General features: G+C 53.9%; 1 protein-coding gene across 2 annotated transcripts; it reads right to left on the bottom strand.

Moving 5' to 3' along the window:
- Positions 1-191: 191 nt before the first annotated feature.
- On the bottom strand, positions 192-6,321 carry LOC122708221 (alpha-1,6-mannosyl-glycoprotein 4-beta-N-acetylglucosaminyltransferase-like). Of its 2 annotated transcripts, XM_043924424.1 has the most exons (4): positions 4,455-4,585; positions 4,230-4,359; positions 3,310-3,466; positions 192-2,613 (listed from the first exon to the last, which is right to left on the bottom strand). In XM_043924424.1, exons 2-4 carry the CDS (start codon positions 4,308-4,310, stop codon positions 1,466-1,468), a joined length of 1,386 nt encoding a protein of 461 aa, XP_043780359.1. In that variant the 5' UTR covers positions 4,311-4,359; positions 4,455-4,585; the 3' UTR covers positions 192-1,465. The 2 variants fall into 2 exon arrangements, with proteins under 2 accessions (XP_043780359.1, XP_043780358.1); XM_043924423.1 differs by having other exon boundaries at positions 4,230-6,321.
- Positions 6,322-20,184: the final 13,863 nt, after the last annotated feature.

Genomic DNA, 20,184 nt, shown 5'->3' with positions numbered 1-20,184 from the left:
TGCATGGTCGTCCATGATGTTAGTTTTTAACGCAGTGGCTGAATAAATATCCCAGGGAGAGGCAACTAGTTATATCCAAACACTATTTTTTAAAAAAGTTAACTTCAGGAAAAATTTTGAAACCCCCTCAAACCCCTACAACACCCTTTCCTTTATGTTTTTATTGGACTTCATCAATTTCGTTCATCAAATGAAAGAGAACTGGCTCCTATGTTGCATTCAATTTTAATTATTGATTTTTGCATTAAGTTCTTTGTTGGTGTCACTCAAGTTTGGTTCATATTATTACTACTAACCCTGAGTCTGTACCCAGATATTTCCTGAATAGATACAGGCAGGAATGTGTAATTCTGACTCCTTATTTTTCCGATGGGAATAGAAAGATTTCTAAGTTACATATTGTGTCTTTCCTCTAGAAGGTTATAGCTGTTGGTTCAGCTATTCATAACTTTATGAGGCAGATAGGCGACATTTCAATGCTCTGGTGAAAGTAAACTGCCCTCTCCTTAGAAAAATGCACAAATGTAAACACAGTTCTAGCAGATTCATGAATACTTGAAGCGTCCATTCCTGAGTCCCAGCTAAGCAGACTTTCCTCCAGCAAGGTCTTAACCTTGACACTAGAGGCTTGGGTCTTCCTGTGGTGGACATGTGTACCCCCGGACCCCAGAACGCATCCCTTCAGATCCTAACCCTCAAGGGGATGGCAGTAGGAGGTGGAGCCTTTGGGAGGTGAATAGGGCTTGAGGGAGGGGTCCTTGTGAATAGGATTAGTGCCCTCCTAAAAGAAGTCAGAGAGCCCCCTGCCCCCTTGGTGCACGTGTGAGGATGCAGCAGAAAGACAGCGTCTGTGAACCAGGAGGCGGGCCCTCCCCAGGCACTGAACCTGTCAGCACATTGACCTTGGACTCCCAGCCTCCAGCACACGAGAAGTAAAGTTCTGTTGTTTATAACCCCTGGAATATAACAGCCTGAACTGACCAAGACAGGTGTGTGGATGTGAGCCACCACCAGCATGATCATGCTGCTGTCATGACCGTGGTGGAGTGACAGGTGCTTTCTGGAAAGGTCTTGGGCTGTTATAATTGTGTGTGGATGAGAACCAAGGCAGTTCCTGGTGCCTCCCTCCCTCTCTCTGGCCCCCGGAAGCCAGAGGATGTTGTCTCATTGGTGCCCCTCATTGGACTGTACCTCCTCTCTGAAGCAGCCCACAAAAATCAAGAGTTGGGGTGACAGAACCTCTCAGCTTGCCTGGGGCAGTCCTGGTTTATGTCTGCTGTCCTGTGTAGTTTTACTGTTGCTTCCTTTCACTGTCACTCTCAAAAGTGTCCCAGGTAGGAGAACAAACTACATGGTTGCCCAGCTCAAGAGCAAACAGGCCTTGACCAATTTCTAGCTTTATTTCTTGCCAGCCGAGCCGATTCCATCCCCAAGCCCCACCCTTCCCGGTTTCCCGCGGTGCTGTCTACCCTTCCTCTTCCTCCTCATACTCCGTGGTCCAGACACTGATCTGCCTGATCAGAAGCCAGGACTCCTGGGCCTCTAGCACCAGCAGCCGGATGCAGCCCAGCGCCTCCAGGGAGTCTTCTTCATAAGACACCATCTGGTCCAGACGTCCTTCCACCACTGGGCCGAGCAGGGTGTAGCGAGCACAGCCCCCGAGGTCCTCCAGGGGCCCGTAGCCCAGCTCCACATGCCCTTGCTGCAGCTGGTACTTGCTTTCCTTGTCAGAGCCCGTCAGCACCTCGATCCGGACGACCTTCTGGGGCTCCTCCAGGATCACCGTCAGGTGGTTCCCTCGGACGGGGCTGAGGGTGGCGAAGCTCTCCCGGTTCAGGGTGTAGGCGTACTGCGGGGTGTTGGTGGACAGCACCACCATGTCCGTGCGCACGCTGGCCGTGGGGTTGTCAGGCTCGCCAAAGACCTTCTCCTTGTCTGCAGGGAAGCAGGCGCTCTCCTGCCCGGAAAGGTTGCCCACGTGGTAGAAGACTGAGGAGCCGAAGCGGATCGGTGTGTTCTGGGCCAGGAGAAGAGGGAACTCAGAGAGAAGCGAGTGCGTGGGGGTGTCCTTGGGGAAGACGAGGAGGAAGGAGGCCAGGCGGGGGAGGTCGCTGGAGCGGAACACCTTCCCCGCGAAGCTCAGGCTGGAGAACTCCAGGGTCACCCAAGGCAGCTCCTTCCAAGCAGACAGCGTCTGGTAGATGCTGGAAATGAACTTGGGCATGCAGCGCACCTGGTCGTCCAGCATCAGGAAGTATTCAGAGAGGTTGGCAGCGAAGTTCATGAGGAGGGCGTGGTCGGCCTTCTGTGCGGAGTACAAGGCCTCGCAGGGTGAGGGGCGGTCCTCGGGCCTCAGGGTGCCCAGGGGAGGGGGCCCGCCGAGCTGGCCCTGGACCACCAGCAGCTGCCGGGCCTCGATGTGTGTTCGGAAGAGGTCAGAGATGTTGGCCACCGTCTGGCTGAGCCGCTCAGGGTCGGAGTCCGACAGGGACACCAGCACCACGACACGGTCCAGCTCGGGGCCCGAGGACGCCTGGAACAGGGAGCGCAGGGTGTCCAGGAGGCGGCTCTCGTGGGGATGCAGCGCCGAGGAGACGCCCACCGTCAGCAGCTCTGAGGGCGGGGGGCGGCTGTTAGCACCTCCCGAGGGTGGGCAGGTCCCAGGTCTCCCCCCACGGCCGCCCTAAGGGCCGGGGCCCGAGAGGAGCGCCCACGTCCGTTCCCGGGGAGAGCTGACGGGCAGGAGAGGGATGCGGCTTGCTCTCCTCTCTGTTTGGAAAGGCTGTTGGCCGGGGCGGGGCGAGGGGTGTGGGGGGTGTCCTTTGAAGGATAAGGCTCCCTCCGATGGAGAAGGTTGCCAGGTCCAACGGGATGTTTGCTGGCCCTGACCTCAGAGTTATCCCAGTGGCTGTGTGTTTGCCAGACCTGGGTTGGAGGCTGTCCGGGAACCTGTGTAGACCCGCGGGGCCTGGCGGTGCGGAGCCCAGGGGTCGCTTTCACTGCCCCCTCCCCGTCTGGCTAGGCGCTCTCCTCACCTCCCCGCGGGCGCTGTCCCGCCTGCCCCCTCCCCGGGGCCTGTCCTGAGCGAGTTTCCCTGAGGGACCGTCCTTAAGCGGCTGCTCTGTGCTTCTCAGCATGTCACTCGTCCGGGGGCGGCAGGTACGGAGCAAAGACGCCCGCCCCGCACTCCACAGCCGGCCTAGCCTTGGAGCATCCTCCGTCCCGCCCGTAGCTGTGTCCTGGCCGCCCTGCTTCTCCTGGCCGGTCTGTGCCCCCGGTCTGCCGTCTCCCAGCCTCGCACCTACTCACTCTTTTTGTGGGGAGGGCCCCCGGCCAGGAGCTTGTACTTGGCGCGCTGGAGCCCCTGGGAGGTTTTCTGCATGTCCTTGAAGGCCTGCAGACGGTTCTTGATTTCGGGGCTGATTTGCTGTTGGTTGAGTTGCCACAGTATTTTCTTCTTTTCCTCCTGCTCAGAGTAAGATGAGCATCAGCCCCAGGCTTTCCCCTTCGAGCCAGGCCAGGCAAGCCCGGGATGTGGCCAACTGGTACCCCCCTCATCATGGGCACACACAGGGCTCTCTAAAAGGGGTAGGGGGGCCCCAGCTTGTGCAGAAGGCCGACGGGAAGGGCCTGGCTTATGCAGCATGGAGACTCACCTGCCTCCACCTGGCCTGTGTCTGACTCCTCCACCCTCTGGCTGGCAAAGGTCACCTAACTCGGCTCACCCGTGCTGGGCTCTGCGACAGACGCTGAAGGCTGGCGTCTGGGCCTGTGGTCGGCTCTGATTCACCCAGTTCCGACTGCATACACGTCTCCGAAGCACCTTCCTTCACCCGCCCCACGCTAAGCTCGGGCTGCTCTGAGGCCTTCTAGAACAGCGTGGGCTCTAGGACCGGGCGTGGCCCGGGCGGGACTCGGACTCCTCCAGGTGCAGCGGTGCCCGCTGCTGGGGGGTTCCTTCGGGGCTCAGGGATGTGGCCCCCGGGTGGCCCTCCCGGCGGGCGGGTCCTGGCAGCCCCTGCGCACGTGAATGCCCTTCCTTCCTCCTCGCCTTTACCCCGACTTTGTGTCAAGGCTGGCTCAGCACTGATCCTATCTCTGACCCTCTCCTGATCCTTCCAGAGCTTTCTCCTTAGAGCGCGCACGGTGAGGATAGGGTGTCTGCGAAACTGGGAAAACTCCCCGCTGAAGGACCGGCCCGTCGTCGGAGCTCCCCCGGGGGGACTCACCACCAGTAAACTGTACATAAGATGCTCTTCAAGCCTCTCTTGGAGGAAGGAGCCCAGGAGGACCAGGGACACGACGACCATGAGGTACCTGCACAGGCAGCGGCGCCCGGAGCGCGGGCCTAGATCAGCTCTGCGGAGACAGGCAGGTGTGGGCCAGGCAAGCTCCGGCTCCCGCTTCCTTCCCGCCTCTCCCGGAGTCTCCCGGAGCCTTTCCGCCCTGCTGACCTGCCCCTGCTGATAGCCCTCGGGGAGACAGAGGCCAAGGGGGCTGGCCGTGTCCAGCCCCACCTTCCTCCCTTCCGTCAGGGCTTCCAGCTGAGACGGGAGTAGCGTCTGTTCTGTGTTCCCTCTTGGAGCGGCGACCCTGCCCGAAGGACGCATTGCCAAGAGGAGAGGCAGGGCCAGGTGTTAATCAGGCCTTCCCCAGACCTCAGGCTCAGCTGGCGTCTCCGCCCGGGTGTGACCGGCCAGTGACTGGGACTCCTCTGTCAGCTCTCACTGCCTTCTGAGTCTGCTCCTTCCTGGGATTGTGGTTGACAGATTACGAGGTTCTGAGTCAAGTCAGAGGGACTGAGGGAAGCTGGTTAGTACGCGTCTCTCTCCTGTCCCCTGCTGGTCAGAAGGGTGGAAACCTTAAGTGGCTGGAAATTCCTAATCATGTGACATCTTGACCGGGTTGAGAGTGTTATGTACATGGAGATTTTTGTCTCATAGAAAAGGTGCTTTGAGGGTTTATCAGAGACTAGAGATTTCCCTGAGATCAAGGAGAAAACCCTTTAATGCTGCAGGATGGGGGCCCAGAGGGCTCTTCCGAGGTGGCCGGACCTGGGCATCCCTCCTGGGGGACCCTGTTTGACGACCCTTGTTCACCTTGAACGGGGGCTGCCCAGCACCCCATCCTCGAGGCAGGTACCTGCTTCTGGGTGAGGCCAGGGTCGAGTCTGCAAGCCAGCTTTCCAGGCTTTTGTCTCAAGCCCGGGAGTCTGGAAGTTAACTGTCAGTTTGAGTCAGTGGATGAAGGTGGGTATTGAAGAACCCCTTCCCCAACCGGAGAGCTCCCATCCTGCCCCCTGTCCCGGGCTGCCTGCGGGGTCTCTAAGCATCACAGGTTGGTCCCAAAGCTCCAATTCTCCCCCGGGCCCAGGACTACCCAGACCTCTGAAGTTCCCTTCTCTTCTCTTTCTCTGGCCTTTTTTGTTCCTAAGAATGTATTTCAGTTCTTTCTTCTCTCCCTCCCCAGCTTAAGGTGAACAGAATAATTACTTACATAAACTGCAAAATAATTACCACCATAAATTAACATTTGTCACCTCATACAGATACCAAAAAAGAAAAAAAAAGGAAAAGAATTTCCTTGTGATGAGAATTTTTAAGGTTTACTTTCTCAGCAGCCTTCAAATATACTCCACAGTAGCATTTACTATGGTCACCTTGCTGTCCATCACATTACCAGGACTCACTGATCTGATGCCTGCAAATTTGTACTTTTTGATCACCTTCCTCTAATGCAACCCCCCCCCACCCCCACCTCTGGTAGCCCCAAGTCTGATCTCTTCTGTGGCTGCTGTTTATTTATAGATTTCACAGACCACTGAGATCGTACAAAGTTTGTCTTCGTCTGTCTGACTTATTTCATTTAATATAGTGCTCTCAAGTTCTGTCCTAGTCACAGATGGCAGGATTCCCTTCTTTTCATGGCCAAATGGCATTCCTTTCTGCATGTCTCTGTGTATCTATCACATTTTCTTTATCCATAATAGTGCAGTTTTGACAAGTCTATCTACTTAAGAACTGTAGTCTTCTAACAGGACAGAACTTTTTGAACTAAGACTTTTCTCCCCTCCTCTCTTCCCCTCTTTGAATCATCTTCTAAGTTCCCCCCACCTTTTCTCCTCTGGGAGTCAAAAACCAAAAAAGCAAACAAACAAAAGCCATTAAAAGCTTTGTTCTGAAGTTAGGATGGTTAGAGAATCTCTAGAACATTTTTTTCCCCTGCATTAAAAAGTTATGTGTAGGGGCTTCCCTGGTGGTCCAGTGCTTAAGACTGTGCTTCCACTGCAGGGGGCCCAGGTTCGATCCCTGGTCGGGGAACTAAGATCCCACATGCCTCAAAGTGTGGCCAAAATAAATAAATAAAAATACTTAAAAATTTTAAATAGTTATGTATTACTTTGATGTTCAATGTATTTTTTTTTATGATCAGTGCTTTTTAAAATCCTGTTTAAGAAATATTGTATACTACAGAGTTGTGAAGATATTCTCTTATGATTCTTTCTAGAAGTTTTACAGTTTTGGTTTCCCCCTCCAGCTTTATTGAGTTATGGCTGACAAATAAAAATTGTATGTATTAAGTGTACAACTTGATGCTTTGATACAGATTTACACTGTGAAATAATTACTACAGTCACCTCACGTGGTTGCGGCTTCTCTCCTCCTCTCCTTTCTCTTCTCGTCTTTTGTTTATTCTCCTTTGCGGTGAAGGCCTTTAAGATCTGCTCTTTCAGCAAATTTCATGCATAAAACACAGCGTTGGTGACCATGGCTACATTGCTGTGCTTTAGCTCCAAAGCTTATTCATCTTTGCTCCTTTTATAAGACCTCCCCCCCCCTTCCCCTCTTCCAGGTTCTGGCAACCAACGTTTCTATCCTTTGCTTCTATGAGCTTCACTGTTTTAAATCCCACATATAAATGAGATCATGCAGTATTTGTCTCTGTGTCTGGCTTATTTCCCTTGGCCTGATGTCCTCAAAGTTCACCCATGTTGTCACAGACGGCAGCGTTTCCTCCTTTTTAAAGGCTGTGTAATACCCCCTTGAATGTTTATACGCCACATTTTCTTTATCTGCTCCTCTCTCAGTAGATGTTTAGGGTGTTTCCTTTCTTAAATAATGCCGCAATGAACATGGGAGTGCAGGTATCTTTTTGCGATCCTGATTTCAGTTCCTTTGGATATACAAGTACCAAGAAATAGGATTGCTGAACCATAAGTTAGTTCTAGCTTTAATTTTTTGAGGCGTTCCCATAATGGCTGTAACAATTTATGTTCCCTCTAACAGAGTGCGAGGGCTCACTTTCCCCCAATCCCTGGCCGAGACTCAGCTTCATTTTTTTTTTTAGTAAAAGCAATTCTAACGGAAGTGAGGTGATATCTCATTGTGGTTTTGGTTTGAATTTCCCTGATGACTAACGAGAGCTTCCCTGGTAGCTCAGTTGGTAAAGAATCTGCCTGAGACTCCAGATGCCTAACGCAGGAAACCCCAGATGACTAATGATGTTGAGAATCTTTTCGTGTACCTGTTGGCCATTCGCAATGTCTGCTTTTGAGAAATGTCTCTAAAGGTCCTGCCCATTTTTTTTTTTTTCTGCCCATTTTTAATTGAGTTATTAATATTTTTTTTTTGCTGTGGAATTAAATGAATCCCTTATGTATTTGGATATTAGCCCCTTACCAGATAAATATCCTGCAAATAAATACCTTCTGTTCAGGGGCTGCCGTCTCATTTGTTCGTGGTTTCCTTCACTGTGCAGAATATAGTGCTCGTTTTTAACTTTAGGTCTGTGTCCATCTCAAATTCATACTTGTGTATGGTGTGAGGTAGGGGTCGAGGTTCATTTCTTTGCATTGATACCCAGCTCTTTCAGTACCATTTTTGGAAAACAGTTTCCCCTGCCTTCTGAATTACCTTGGCATCTCGTCAAAATCCAGGCAGGGCATAAGCCTGCAGCTGTTTCCACTCTCGTGTCGTTCTGCTGATCTATTTTTACTGCACTCTGCGTAACCTCACGTCGTCCCCCTCCCCCAGCTCCGAGGTCACAATGCTGGTCTCCTGTGTGTTCAGGCAGGAACCCGTGTTCGGGTTCCAGTCCCGCTAGCTCTCCCACACATCCTGGGGCAGTGCCGCCTCTGTGACAAATCACAGGGGTTTCTACCCCTATTTAGGTTTCATCCCCTATTTCTTGGGGGTGGTTTTCTAACCTTGTGCCTAAGCTGTACCATTCTGTTGGAATAATTTGTTAGTTTTTCAGTTTCTGAGTCAGCTTTGTTGACGTATAACTCACAAACGGCTTTTACCATGCGGCTCACCGAGCTTCAGCAAATGTGAACGGTTGTGGCGTTGCGTCACCGTCGAGTTGGAGAGCGGTCCCTGAGAGCTGCTCTGTGCCCGGTGCGGTCCACGTCCACCTTCCCGGCCCACCCACCCCCGGGTCTGGAGGACCACTGCTACGGTTTCTATCACTATGGTTTGCCTTTTCTAGAATTTACCTATGTTTATCTTTCTATGATTTCTGATGAGCATTTCAGTTGTTTTAGCGTTTGAATACAGTGAATAAAGCTGCTCCAGAAATTCACGGGCAAGTTTCTGGGTCAATAAGAGTGCGATGGCTGGTTTGTGTGGAAGGTGCAGGTTTAACTTCGTAAGAAACGGCTGGGCTGTTCTCCAGAGTGGCTGCACCACTGTGCATTCCCACCAGCTGCGTGCTCGGCCACACTTGAGACTTCAGTCCTTCAGTGTGAGCCATCCCGGCAGGGCTTTGTTGGTGTCTCATTGTGTTTTATCCCTTTTGTAAATTAAGACGTAATTTACACACAGTAAAACCGCCTCGTTCTTGTAGCGTTCCCTAACTTTCACTGCACTTGTCCAGGCGCACAGTCACCACTGTGATTGAGCCGCGGCCTGGCAGGACACTCGTGTGTCCTTGGATCCAACCCGCTGCCTCACTTCCAGCCCCTGGCGACCGTGCAGCTGTTCTCTGCCCCGAGAGTCCCGGCAGTGGGGCCGCGCCGCTTGTCTCCGCCTGAGCCTGCCTCTTCCCCATTTGTGCTGCTGAGAATCACCCTGTCGCGCGCACCTCGGTGCCTCCTTCGTCTTCCCTGCCGAGTGATGCTCAGTGTGCATGGACCGCAGCGTCTTTGCAGTCACAGTTTGGTGGATGTTTGGACTGTTTCCAGGCTTTGGCAATCACAGATAAAGCCACTAAAGGCTTTCCCTTTCAGGTTTTTGTGTAATGTGTTTTTATTTCTCTCAGATAAACATCTGGGACTGCAATACTGTGTCATATGGTGTGTGGTTTAGATGACAAGAAACTGCTAAACTTTTTCTAAAGTGGCGCCTCATTTTAAACATCCACCGGCATTGTATGGGAGTTCCAGCTGCTCTTCAGCAATACCTGATTGTCAGTTTAAAAAATCAACCCTTCCCATAGGTATACACGTAGTATCTATTAGCAGCCATGGTTTATGGTGGACTGGCTAAATTTGTAGGTGTGCCTACTGAAATGCAGACGCAATGTCTCCGGGACCTCACTCACCAGTGGCTCCAAAAGACAGTGATGAGGGAACGTGCTGGGGGGACGTGTCAGGCCATCAGCTGGTCTAGGAGTGGGCTGCGGTTACACCCTTGCTGACCCGTGACCGCAGTGGAGACCTTGGCTGGCTGGTCAAGAGCCTGGAAGTGTGGGGACCATGTCCGGGCTAGAGGAATGTGATTGGATGACCGGGCCTGTGTGCGGATGTGGCAGGTTCACATCCACCAGGGAACACCTGTCATGGAGGGGGGGCTGGGGGACGAGGAGGGTGGGCGATGGAGGCCCCCATGGTGCCGGCACGGCGCACGTGTGAGCTGAGGGGCCACAGGGAGCCCCACGTGGACGATGACTCGTTAAGCTTGACTCTGCTCCTGTCGTTCTTGAATGTGCAGCCTGTGTGCAGGACCGCGTGCAGAGACACTTGCAAGCGTCCTGCCCCAGGAGACCAGCCAGACACCGCCCTGCTGACAAGCTGTTTTCTCGGGAACGGGCAGTCTCTCTGGGTCTGAGTTTGCTTTCCTGCCTGAGGTACCCAGGGAGCACCACTCTCTGAGCGTCGGGTCCACTGGCATAGGTGCCACAGGGCACAGCCCCAGACCAGGAGACCCGCCCCCAGCAAAGGAAGAAGGGGCGGGGCTCGTGCCACCTCCCTCACAGGCGCGTGGGGCGCCTCCGGGAGCTGACCACGTGCCGGGCTGCCTGCGGTATGCATGCAGCCTGGTCAGAGGTGCGATCTGAGGGTGGGCCTTCCATTCACATTCTCGGTGCTGAGAATGACAGTCCCCCGCCCCGGCCCCAGCAGACAAGCAAACAGACCTCCAGCTGGTCTCCGACCCCATCGAGCTCAGAGAGCCGCGGTCTCAGAGGTGCCTTAGCTCCGCGACGCGGCCCTGCTCCTTTCTCTGCACGGTGCCGCCCCGCTGACCCCTTCTTACGTGGGCACAACAGCACCGCTCCGGTGGGCTGGACACAGTGCCCCAGAGTGGCCCAGCGCATTCAAAATGACCTGCCCCCCAGACCGGCCATAGACACGGGGGTCCGGAGACCAGGGGTGTGGTGTGCCTCCCCCAAGACCACTGCTCAGGAGACCCCGGCTGCCACCGTCAACCTTCTCCCGGACTTGTTCATCCTCCTCTCGGTGGACATCTTGCTGGGTGGCTCACGGAGAGATCAAATCCTTTCCAGCAAGAGCGGAATCACCTTCCCATCACAGGAGAAGAGAACAGACCCGTTCCCTGCCCCCTGCCGTCTTGCCTTCTCTGCCCGCTCGGCCTCATTAGGTCAGAAGAAGCTGCCCGCCTCCTGTCAGAAGCGAGACCTGGGCGTAAAGAAGCCAGCGGGCTGCCTGGAGCTACGGACAGCCTGGGTGCGCCAGGCGGGCTCTCCCGTTGGGGGCGCGCGCTCTGCAGGCCACGGAGTCAGCCGTGGTGGTGCTCAGGGCTCCCTCTGGCGGTGCTCGGGCTCAGTCGCCCTGCGGCCTAGTCCCCCAGCCACGGATCGAAGCCGTGTCCCCTGCTTCGGAAGGCGGATTCTCAGCCAAGAAGTCCCTGAGCTGCTTTAAAAAGCATCAGCAAAACAGAACAATCCCCCCGCCCCGCCCCGCCCCTCAATACAGCAGGTGCCGGAGGTGTGCGGAGCCTTCCCCTCTTTCCTCCTGGAAGCAGGAGAGGACAGCTCTCCCCCACCCGACCCCCCTTGGAAGATGTCCTCCGTCTGCTGGAAGGAGCGTGATGTCGTTGCTGTCAGGGCAGAGAGTGGAGGAGAGATGTCCGCACACAGACTTTGTTCAGCAGCACGCTCATCCGTCGCCTCCCCACATCTGCGGTTCCTTCTCCACAATTGCCCCTCTTCGTTCAACCCGACAGAAAAGTGTTTAGGTTTCGCCGCCTCTCTGGGTCTTAATTTCCTGAGGCGGGCACCCTGGGTCACATAAAACCCGTGGGAAAATAAGTGTGACTGCTTCCCTCACGTGTACTTGCCCTGTGTCCATCTAGTTCCCAGGACCGGCTCTCACGACCTATGCTAGGACGTTTCCGAGCATAGCATGGCAGGAGTCCGTTCCAGCTTGGCAGCCCTCGTGAATATTCAGAGCCCATCGGACTGGTTTCAGGGCTTTCCAGCTGGCTAGCGGTAAAGAACCCACCTGCCAATGCAGGAGACGTAAGAGATGTGCGTTCGATCCCTGGGTCGAGAAGATCCCCTGGAGGAGGGCACGGCAACCCACTCCAGTACTGTTGTCTGGAGAATCCCGTGGACAGAGGAGCCTGGCAGGCTGTGGTCCATGGGGTCGCAAGGAGTCAGATAGGATTAAGCGACTTAGCCGCACACTGGTGTCAAAGTTGTCGTTATGGAAAACGGCCACGGGGTGGCAGCACTGACTCAGGCGCATCGCTGGTTACTCAGGCGACCAGAGCCTGGGTTGTCAGTTCCAGCGGAATGTGCCAGAACAAAACCCTAAGCCTTGTGTCTCAAGACTTCCTCCCTCTGCCCCTTTATCCCCCAGCACATCCCATCCCTGCAACCGCAGTGTGGGGTCGGTGCTGGCATCACAGGTGAGGCGACCCTAACTGAGCCTGGAGGTGGGAAGCCCCTCCCCTGAGACCGGGGCCCCACCCCCGTGCGGGTGCGGCAGCTTGGCTTCACCGCAGGAGGGCCAGCCCCGATCTGGACACTGTGCGCTCAAGCCGGGGGAGCAGGCCCTCCAGGGCCATCAGAGGCACTCGTGGGTGGGCACACCCTCTCAGCGCCCCCAGCCCCACGCCTTGGGAACCGAGCTTGCTCACACTCCGGGGTCACGGAGAGTCAGCGCCTGGTTGTCTTTTTTCAGTGTATTTGGAATTGCAGTCTATAGGTGACTTTCAATGTCCTGGGTTTTTTTTTTTTTTTTTTTTTTTTCCTTTTTGATCTACAGCAACTTGATTTGCTTAGATGTATATATGTCTTTTTTCAGGTTCTTTCCCCATATAGATGATTACAGAGTGTTGAGTGGTGTTCCTTGTGCTATACACCAGATCCTTGATTATTTTATAAATAGTAGTGTGCATGTGTTAATCTGAACCAGCTAATTTCTCCTGGCTTCCCACCTTTCTTTTGTGGTAGCCATAAGTTTCTTTTCTAAGTCTATGAGGCTCTTTTTCGTTTGTAAAGTTCATTTGTTTAGCCATTGTTTAGCCATGTTTAGACTCCACCTTGGGATCCAAAAGCACTGCAGATGGTGACTGCAGCCATGAGATTAAAAGACGCTTGCTCCTTGGAAGAAGGGGACGACAGAGGATGATGTGGTTGGATGGCATCACCGACTCAAGGGCCATGAGTTTGAGTAAACTCTGGGAGTTGGTGATGGACAAGCAGGCCTGGCATGCTGCAGTCCATGGGGTCACAAAGAGTCGGACATGACTGAGCAACTGAACTGAACTGAACTGCTCCTTGGAAGAAAAGCTATGACAAACCTAGACAGCATATTAAAAAGCAGAGACATTACTTTGCTGACAAAGGTCCATCTAATCAAAGCTATGGTTTTTCCAGTGGTCATGTATGGATGTGAGAGTTGGACTATAAAGAAAGCTGAGTGCTGAAGAATTGATGCTTTTGAACTGTGGTGTTGGGAGAAGACTCTTGAGAGTCCCTTAGACTGCAAGGAGATCCAATCAGTCAATCCTAAAGGAAATCAGTCCTGAATATTCATTGGAAGGACTGATGCTGAAGCTGAAACTCCAATACTTTGGCCACATGATGCAGAGCCAACTCATTGGAAAAGACCCTGATGCTGGGAAAGACTGAAGGCAGGAGGAGAAGGGGACGACAGAGGATGAGATGGTTGGATGGCATCACTGAGTCAGTGGACATGAGTTTGAGTAAGCTACGGGAGTTGGTGAAGGGCAGGGAAGCCTGGTGTGCTGCAGTCCACGGGGTCAGAAAAAGTCAGACACGACTGAGCGACTGAACTGAACTGAGACCCCCCTGAGAAGTGGTATCATGTGATATTTGTCTTTCTCCATTTCACTTACTTCACTCAGCGTGATCATCTCTAGCCTCTTCCCTGTGGCTGGAAAAGGCATTCTCCTCCTTCTTGATGGCTGAGTGATATTACATTGTGTATATGCACCCCATGTTCTTTATCCACTCATCTGTCCTTCTGCAGAGTTAGGGGGGTGGGATAAATTAAGAGTTTGGTATTAAAACATACACAAGAATGCATATCAAATAGATAACCAAAAGGGACCTACTGAATAGCACTGGGAACTCTGCTGAACACACTGTAATAACCTGTATGGAAGAAGAACCGGAAAAGAAAAGGATACGCGTCTCAGTATAAATGAATCAAGTTCCCGTACACCCGGCACAAACGCAACATCCGACCAACTCTGCGCCAAGACAAAAATTAAATTAAAGAGTGGGAATGGTGCCATCTTGTGGCCATTTGCTGTAACAACAACTTTAAAACCTGGGCTGATGGGCCCTTAATAGTCACAAGACCTGCGGGGCTCTAAACCACCTCCCCTCAAGAAATGTCCTAGGGGAGGTCATCGGAAAAGAATTCAAGAGAGCGCAGACATTCAAGAAGCCAATTTCAAGAGGTAAATTTTACTCACACTTATGTTTAAAATGGATACCCAACAAGGCCCTACTGCATAGCAGAGGGAACTCTTCAAACGCTACGCGCCAGCCGGGATGGGAGAGGAGTTGGGGAGAATGGATTCAGGCACATGTGTGGCCGAGTCCCTTTGCTGTCCTCCTGAACCTATCACTACACTGTTAGTTGGCTGTACTCCAATATAAAATAAAATTATTTTTTTGTTAAGAAGTCAGTTTTGGTTAGGGTGATCCTTTAGAATAAATGCACCTCTGAGTGACTAACATTTAGATCAACTAGTCAAAATGGTTCATCACCCATTGTTCTAAAACACTGATCCGTGGAAGAAGTTATGCTGGGTAACAGCGTGTCCCTGCCGTCCCGGAGCTGCTCTCTGGCTGTGGTCCTCGGGCTTCTCACCGCGGGGTGGGGGGAGTGTCTCTTGTTCGAGGGTGAGGGCCCCGGAGCACAGGCTCAGTAGTGTGATGCACAGGTTAGCTGCTTCACGGCCCCTGGCATCTCCCTGGATCAGGGATCGAACCCGTGTCCCCTGCCCTGGCGGACAGTCATATCCACTGTGCCACCAGCCAAGTCCCTCGAGGAGGTGATGCTACACGCGCTCCCCCTGCATCAGGGGCTCCAGGCTTTCTTTCCCTTTGCACAGGAGGTGGCTTGACAGGAATCGGCTTGGCCAGTTCTCCCTGGACATCGTCCTCCATGATCCACACTGTGGGTGAGCTCACTTCCTTTGTTGTGGTTGTTCAGTCGCTCAGTCGTGTCTGACTTTCGGGAAGGTCGTGGGACCAGTCCTCACTGTCCTAGGAGGCTTCCTACACTGATTTCCACTCTCCTCAGGCCGTACCCTTAAATCAACATGAGTAGAAATTCACTTCACAAGTGTATTTGCAGCAGTGAATATGACTTTATTCCCGCAGTGCAAAACGGCCTCTCAGGGAGCCATTCTATTACTCAACCCACCCTGATCCACAAACAGCAGGAGACATTTCGTCTTTGGGTTCATCCATCTCAGGATCAGCAGTCACGCTGATCACCCGCGTTACTTGAGAAGCATTTGCATTCAAACCAGACGTCTCAGGAGCGGAAACCTGTGCCCCTAACCCAGAATGGTTACACGGATGCCCTTCAGCATGTCCTACGCTCGAAGATCCTCGCTATGGAAACGTAAAGTACAGCCGACGCACAGGTTTACCAGCCGTCACTGTAATCTTAATTGCCTATCATCATTGCAAATCCTTTACCTGATACATGAAATCGATAACTCTTCCCAAATCATGAAAACTGTGGCTCATTCATAATACTGAAGCAACGAATACACAGATGGCAAAGATTTAAATGTTGGCTCCTTCATAATCCCCACAACAGATCTGACACAGGAAAATTATGACTCATGGAAATCAACAACCGAGTAGGAGAGAGGTCGTCACTGAATGCTAGTTTCATCTGAAAATGTTTACCACTCATGAGCTGCTCCTTCATTAGGCCTAAAAGAGCCTAGATCTATCCCAGGATGCCTAAATTGAAGACTCCTAACATCGATGGGACCAGGCCTACGGTGTGGACACAGAGCAGGAGAGGCCGTTCTGCAGCTTTCAGACAGGACGGAGGGAGAAGGGGACACGCAGACTCCAGAGCCCTTGGGGACGGGCTCTCCAAACTCCAGGACGGACAGGCCGCGGGGGTCCCAGGCCCTGGTGCCCTCCTGAGCGGGATCGTGGGCGCGTTCCCCTCCTCTGCCCCGCCCTCCCCTGCAAGTCCCCAGAGGAGCGCTCTCGGGGTGCAGCCTGCTGAGAGTGAATACAGGGGTCACTTTTCTGCTCGGTGCTTGACAAAGACTGAAGTCGCTCAGTGGTGTCTGACTCTGCCACCCCATGGACTGTAGCCCGCCAAGCTCCTCCGTCCGTGGGATGTTCCAAGCAAGAATACTGGAGTAGGTTGCCCTTTCCTGCTCCGCATGGACAAGAAGTTTTTCCCTCTAAACGTGACACACGGCCACCCCTCCGGCCTCACATCTCCTCCCTACAGTCCAGGGTGGTGGTGCGCAGGGGGCATAATGTCCAAGCCAGCTCTGCAATGACAGAAGCGATGTTAGGTCCACTGGGGCCCTTCCTGTGGCCGGGCACCTGCGCGTCACAGTTCCACTTCGAGTCAGGACCCACAGGTAAAGTCCTATACACGAGGAGCTGAGGCTCACAAAGGCTGGGTGACTCATCAAGGCCGGGCAAGGCAGGACCTTGGCTGCTTTGATTATGAATTTAAATTATTTGTACAGTACACATTTTACCAAATTGGGTGTCTTATAGAAACCAAGAAAAGCATATTTTAAAGAACTTGCTTCCATATTTTAGCCAACAAATATTTGAATAACTTGTGATTCTATGAAGCAAAGCATGTGTGAGCAGTCCTGCTGGGGGAGAACGTGTGTGGACCAGCATTCAGGTCTGTCTGCTGCCAGATCCCGCGGCTCCCGGGCACTCAGCTGGGGTGGGCCGCCCACGGGGTCTCCACTGGGCTTGCTCAGGTTGGCGGCAGCCTCGCCCCTTGGCTGTGGGGCTGCTTTCCTCATCTCTCGTCCACGCTGGGCCTGGTCATCTGTGCTGCCAGTGGCCCTCCACGTAAGGCGAGTGGCTGGAGGAAGAGAGTGTTCTTGGGCAGCAGGTCTGGGGCGGGATTTGACCATTCGAACATCAGCTACTGACTGGGAGGGAAAACACCGCCAGAGCGGCACTTAGAGCTTTCTCTCGGCTGGTTGCCAAGGCGCTGAATCAACCCAGAACAAGGACACTAGAAATGGAACAACTTTGCTCTAGAAAGGCTGAGGTCCTGCCTCGCTCACGTGGTCTGTGTGAGCACCAGGTCGGCCTGCTCTGTGTTGCCACCGCGAGGCTCATTCATTCATCAAGTCCATCCTTCTGTGAACCCAACCTGCGTGCGTGGAGCGCAGAGCCTCTGCAGGCGCTGCCTGTTGTCAGGGTCACAACTGGGAACACAACAGGGGCAGCGGCCCATGTATTCCTGGACTGGGGAGAGAGAAACTAGACAAACACTGAACCAGTGGACAGACAGACACTACTATACAGACAGAGGTATGCACATGCACACACCCAGGTGCATGCTCACATGCACACATACACCCACCCAGGTACACACTCACACGCACACATACCCAGGTACACACTCACACGCACACACACCCAGGTACACATTCACATGCACACACACCCAGGTACACACTCACATGCACACACACACACCCAAGTACACACTCACATGCACACACACCCAGGTACACACTCACATGCACAAACACACACCCAAGTACACACTCACATGCACACACACACACCCAAGTACACACTCACATGCACACATACACACCCAGCTACACGCTCACATGCACACACACACAGGTACACATTCACATGCACACACACACACACAGGTACACACTGACATGCACGCACACACCCAGGTACACGCTGACATGCACACACACACCCAAGTACACACTCACATGCACACACACACCCAGGTACACACTCACATGCACACACACACACCCGGGTACACGCTCACATGCACACACACACCCAAGTACACACTCACATGCACACATACACACCCAGGTACACACTCACATGCACACACACACACAGGTACACACTCACATGCACACACACACACCCAGGTACACGCTCACATGCACACACACACACCCAGGTACACGCTCACATGCACACACACACCCAAGTACACACTCACATGCACACATACACACCCAGGTACACACTCACATGCACACACACCCAGGTACACGCTCACATGCACACACACACACACAGGTACACATTCACATGCACACACACACACACACAGGTACACACTCACATGCACGCACACACCCAGGTACATGCTCACATGCACACACACACCCAAGTACACGCTCACATGCACACACACACACCCAGGTACACACTCACATGCACACACACACCCAGGTACACACTCACATGCACACACACACACCCAGGTACACACTCACATGCACACACACACCCAGGTACACACTCACATGCACACACACACACCCAAGTACACACTCACATGCACACACACCCAGGTACACGCTCACATGCACACACACACCCAAGTACACACTCACATGCACAGATACACACCCAGGTACACACTCACATGCACACACACCCAGGTACACGCTCACATGCACACACACCCAGGTACACGCTCACATGCACACACACACACACACAGGTACACACATGCACGCACACACCCAGGTACACGCTCACATGCACACACACACCCAAGTACACACTCACATGCACACACACACACCCAGGTACACACTCACATGCACACACACACACCCGGGTGCACAGACGTGTACATAGACATAGACAGAGGTCTACCCGGCTGGCAGAGGGGAGGGAGAGCTGGACTTGAAAGGGAGGCTGGCTATGAGGAGGACTAGGATGCAGTCTTCGTAACTTTAAGATGTGACTGTTGTAAGATGTAACTGTGCTGAACCAAAGTGGCTGAGTGGGGCCTTGATCAGAACCCGCTGCCCGCAGGGAAGGGGCTCCCCGGGCGCAGTGGTGGCCCTTGTTGAGATGAAAATGAGACTCTCATTTGGTAAGGAAACCTCACCTCCTGGGGGTGGGGGAACCCCTGGCCCAGAAGCCGGGCCCTCCCCTGCCATACTGTCTTCTGCATGCTGTGTGTTCTCACCATTCATCTTGTTTCTTTGTCTCTCTGCACTCACTGTAAGTGCTAAGAGATCCTGGATTTGTCTTTTTTTCTGAATTCCCATCTGAATCCCCAGCGTCAAGAGCGTGGCTGGCATACAGGGTGCTCAGTAACAATTTGTTGAATGAATGAATGACCGTTTATTCCCAGGGAGTCGAGGCTATGCCACCCATCCCCAGGGCCTGTCAAAAGGGCAGAGAGTCTTGCCGCTGGGAAAGGGAATGGAAACTCGGGGGCCCTGGGGCAGGGCAGTTGGCTATTTGGCGCCCTGCAGAGTCTGTCCTGGAAAGTCACAGTTTTCAGCTGGTGACAAGGCGCGGGCTGCAGGCCCTGAGTGGATGATTCGGGGGGACCAGGAGGAAAGCGGTTTCCCCGGAAGGAGAATGGCCGCTTTGCCAGCTGACAGTGAGACTTGTTTGGGCCTTCAGACCCGGTCCTGCCCCTGTGGGGCCATTACCTGGGTGTGGCGGGGTTGGGGGGGGGCCACCCGTGCCCCAGATCCTGTTGTTAGGGGAGCAGCCTCTGAAGCCGGGTGCCCCAGATTAATCCCAGTTCTGTCACCGACTCGCTTGGTGACCTTCCTGTGTCTCCGTTTCTTTGCCTGTCGGGGGGGTGCCATGAGCAGTCCCCCGGTTGTTGTGAGGATGGAAGGAGCTTGTTTGGATCTGCAAGCCTGGGGGTGTCTGCCGGCACCTCAACTACCACGTCCCCTGTCCTCCTCCTTCTGGGTGCCCACCCCCTTCCCACCTCTGCCCCCGGCTTAGGTGCCCTCCCACAGCCCGGGGCACAGGGCGGGCCCCTCCCACCCTCCCTGTCCTAGGCACGCCTGGCACCGCTGGTCATGGGAAGATGGACCTGGCATGAGCCAGCCCCCCCTGCCCCCCTGCAGCCCCCAGCCATGGAGGCACACCCCTCTTCTAAGGACCTGGGGCTCACCCGGGTGTGGTCCCCAGCCTTGAGCCTGAATCACTGTCACCCTCCCTGTGGGCCGTGGGTGGGGCAGGCTTGGCCGGCTGCCCTGCTCGGGTCTGCCTCGCGGGCCTGTCTGTGCCTCCCACCCTGGCCCACTCCAAGGCCGGGCCCCCAGACAACCTCACTGCCAGACTCTCCCACACTCCTCTTATTCTGCAGCCCCAGCTCTGCTGCCTGGTCTTCCCTCTCATCTCCCCTCTCCTGCAGGTCTGCGCCTCCAGGAAGCCTTCCTGGACTGGGAAGGAATCGCAGCCTGGTGCGGTCCCCACATGGCGGCAGGAACACCCCCGGGGGCTGGTGGAAATGCAGATGCTCAG

This window comes from Cervus elaphus, chromosome 14, assembly GCF_910594005.1.
Source record: "Cervus elaphus chromosome 14, mCerEla1.1, whole genome shotgun sequence".
In the NCBI taxonomy this organism is placed as follows: Eukaryota; Metazoa; Chordata; class Mammalia; order Artiodactyla; family Cervidae; genus Cervus; species Cervus elaphus.
This window is presented reverse-complemented; position numbering and strand designations above follow the sequence as displayed.

Coding starts and splice junctions, on each gene's coding strand:
- LOC122708221 (XM_043924423.1), bottom strand. CDS start 4,610: ATGCGTCCTTCGGGCAGGGTCGCCGCTCCAAGAGGGAACACAGAACAG. Junction 3,467..4,229: donor TTATGTACAGTTTACTGGTG/GTGAGTCCCCCC, acceptor TACTCTGAGCAG/GAGGAAAAGAAGAAAATACT. Junction 2,614..3,309: donor GGGCCCTCCCCACAAAAAGA/GTGAGTAGGTGC, acceptor CCCCGCCCTCAG/AGCTGCTGACGGTGGGCGTC.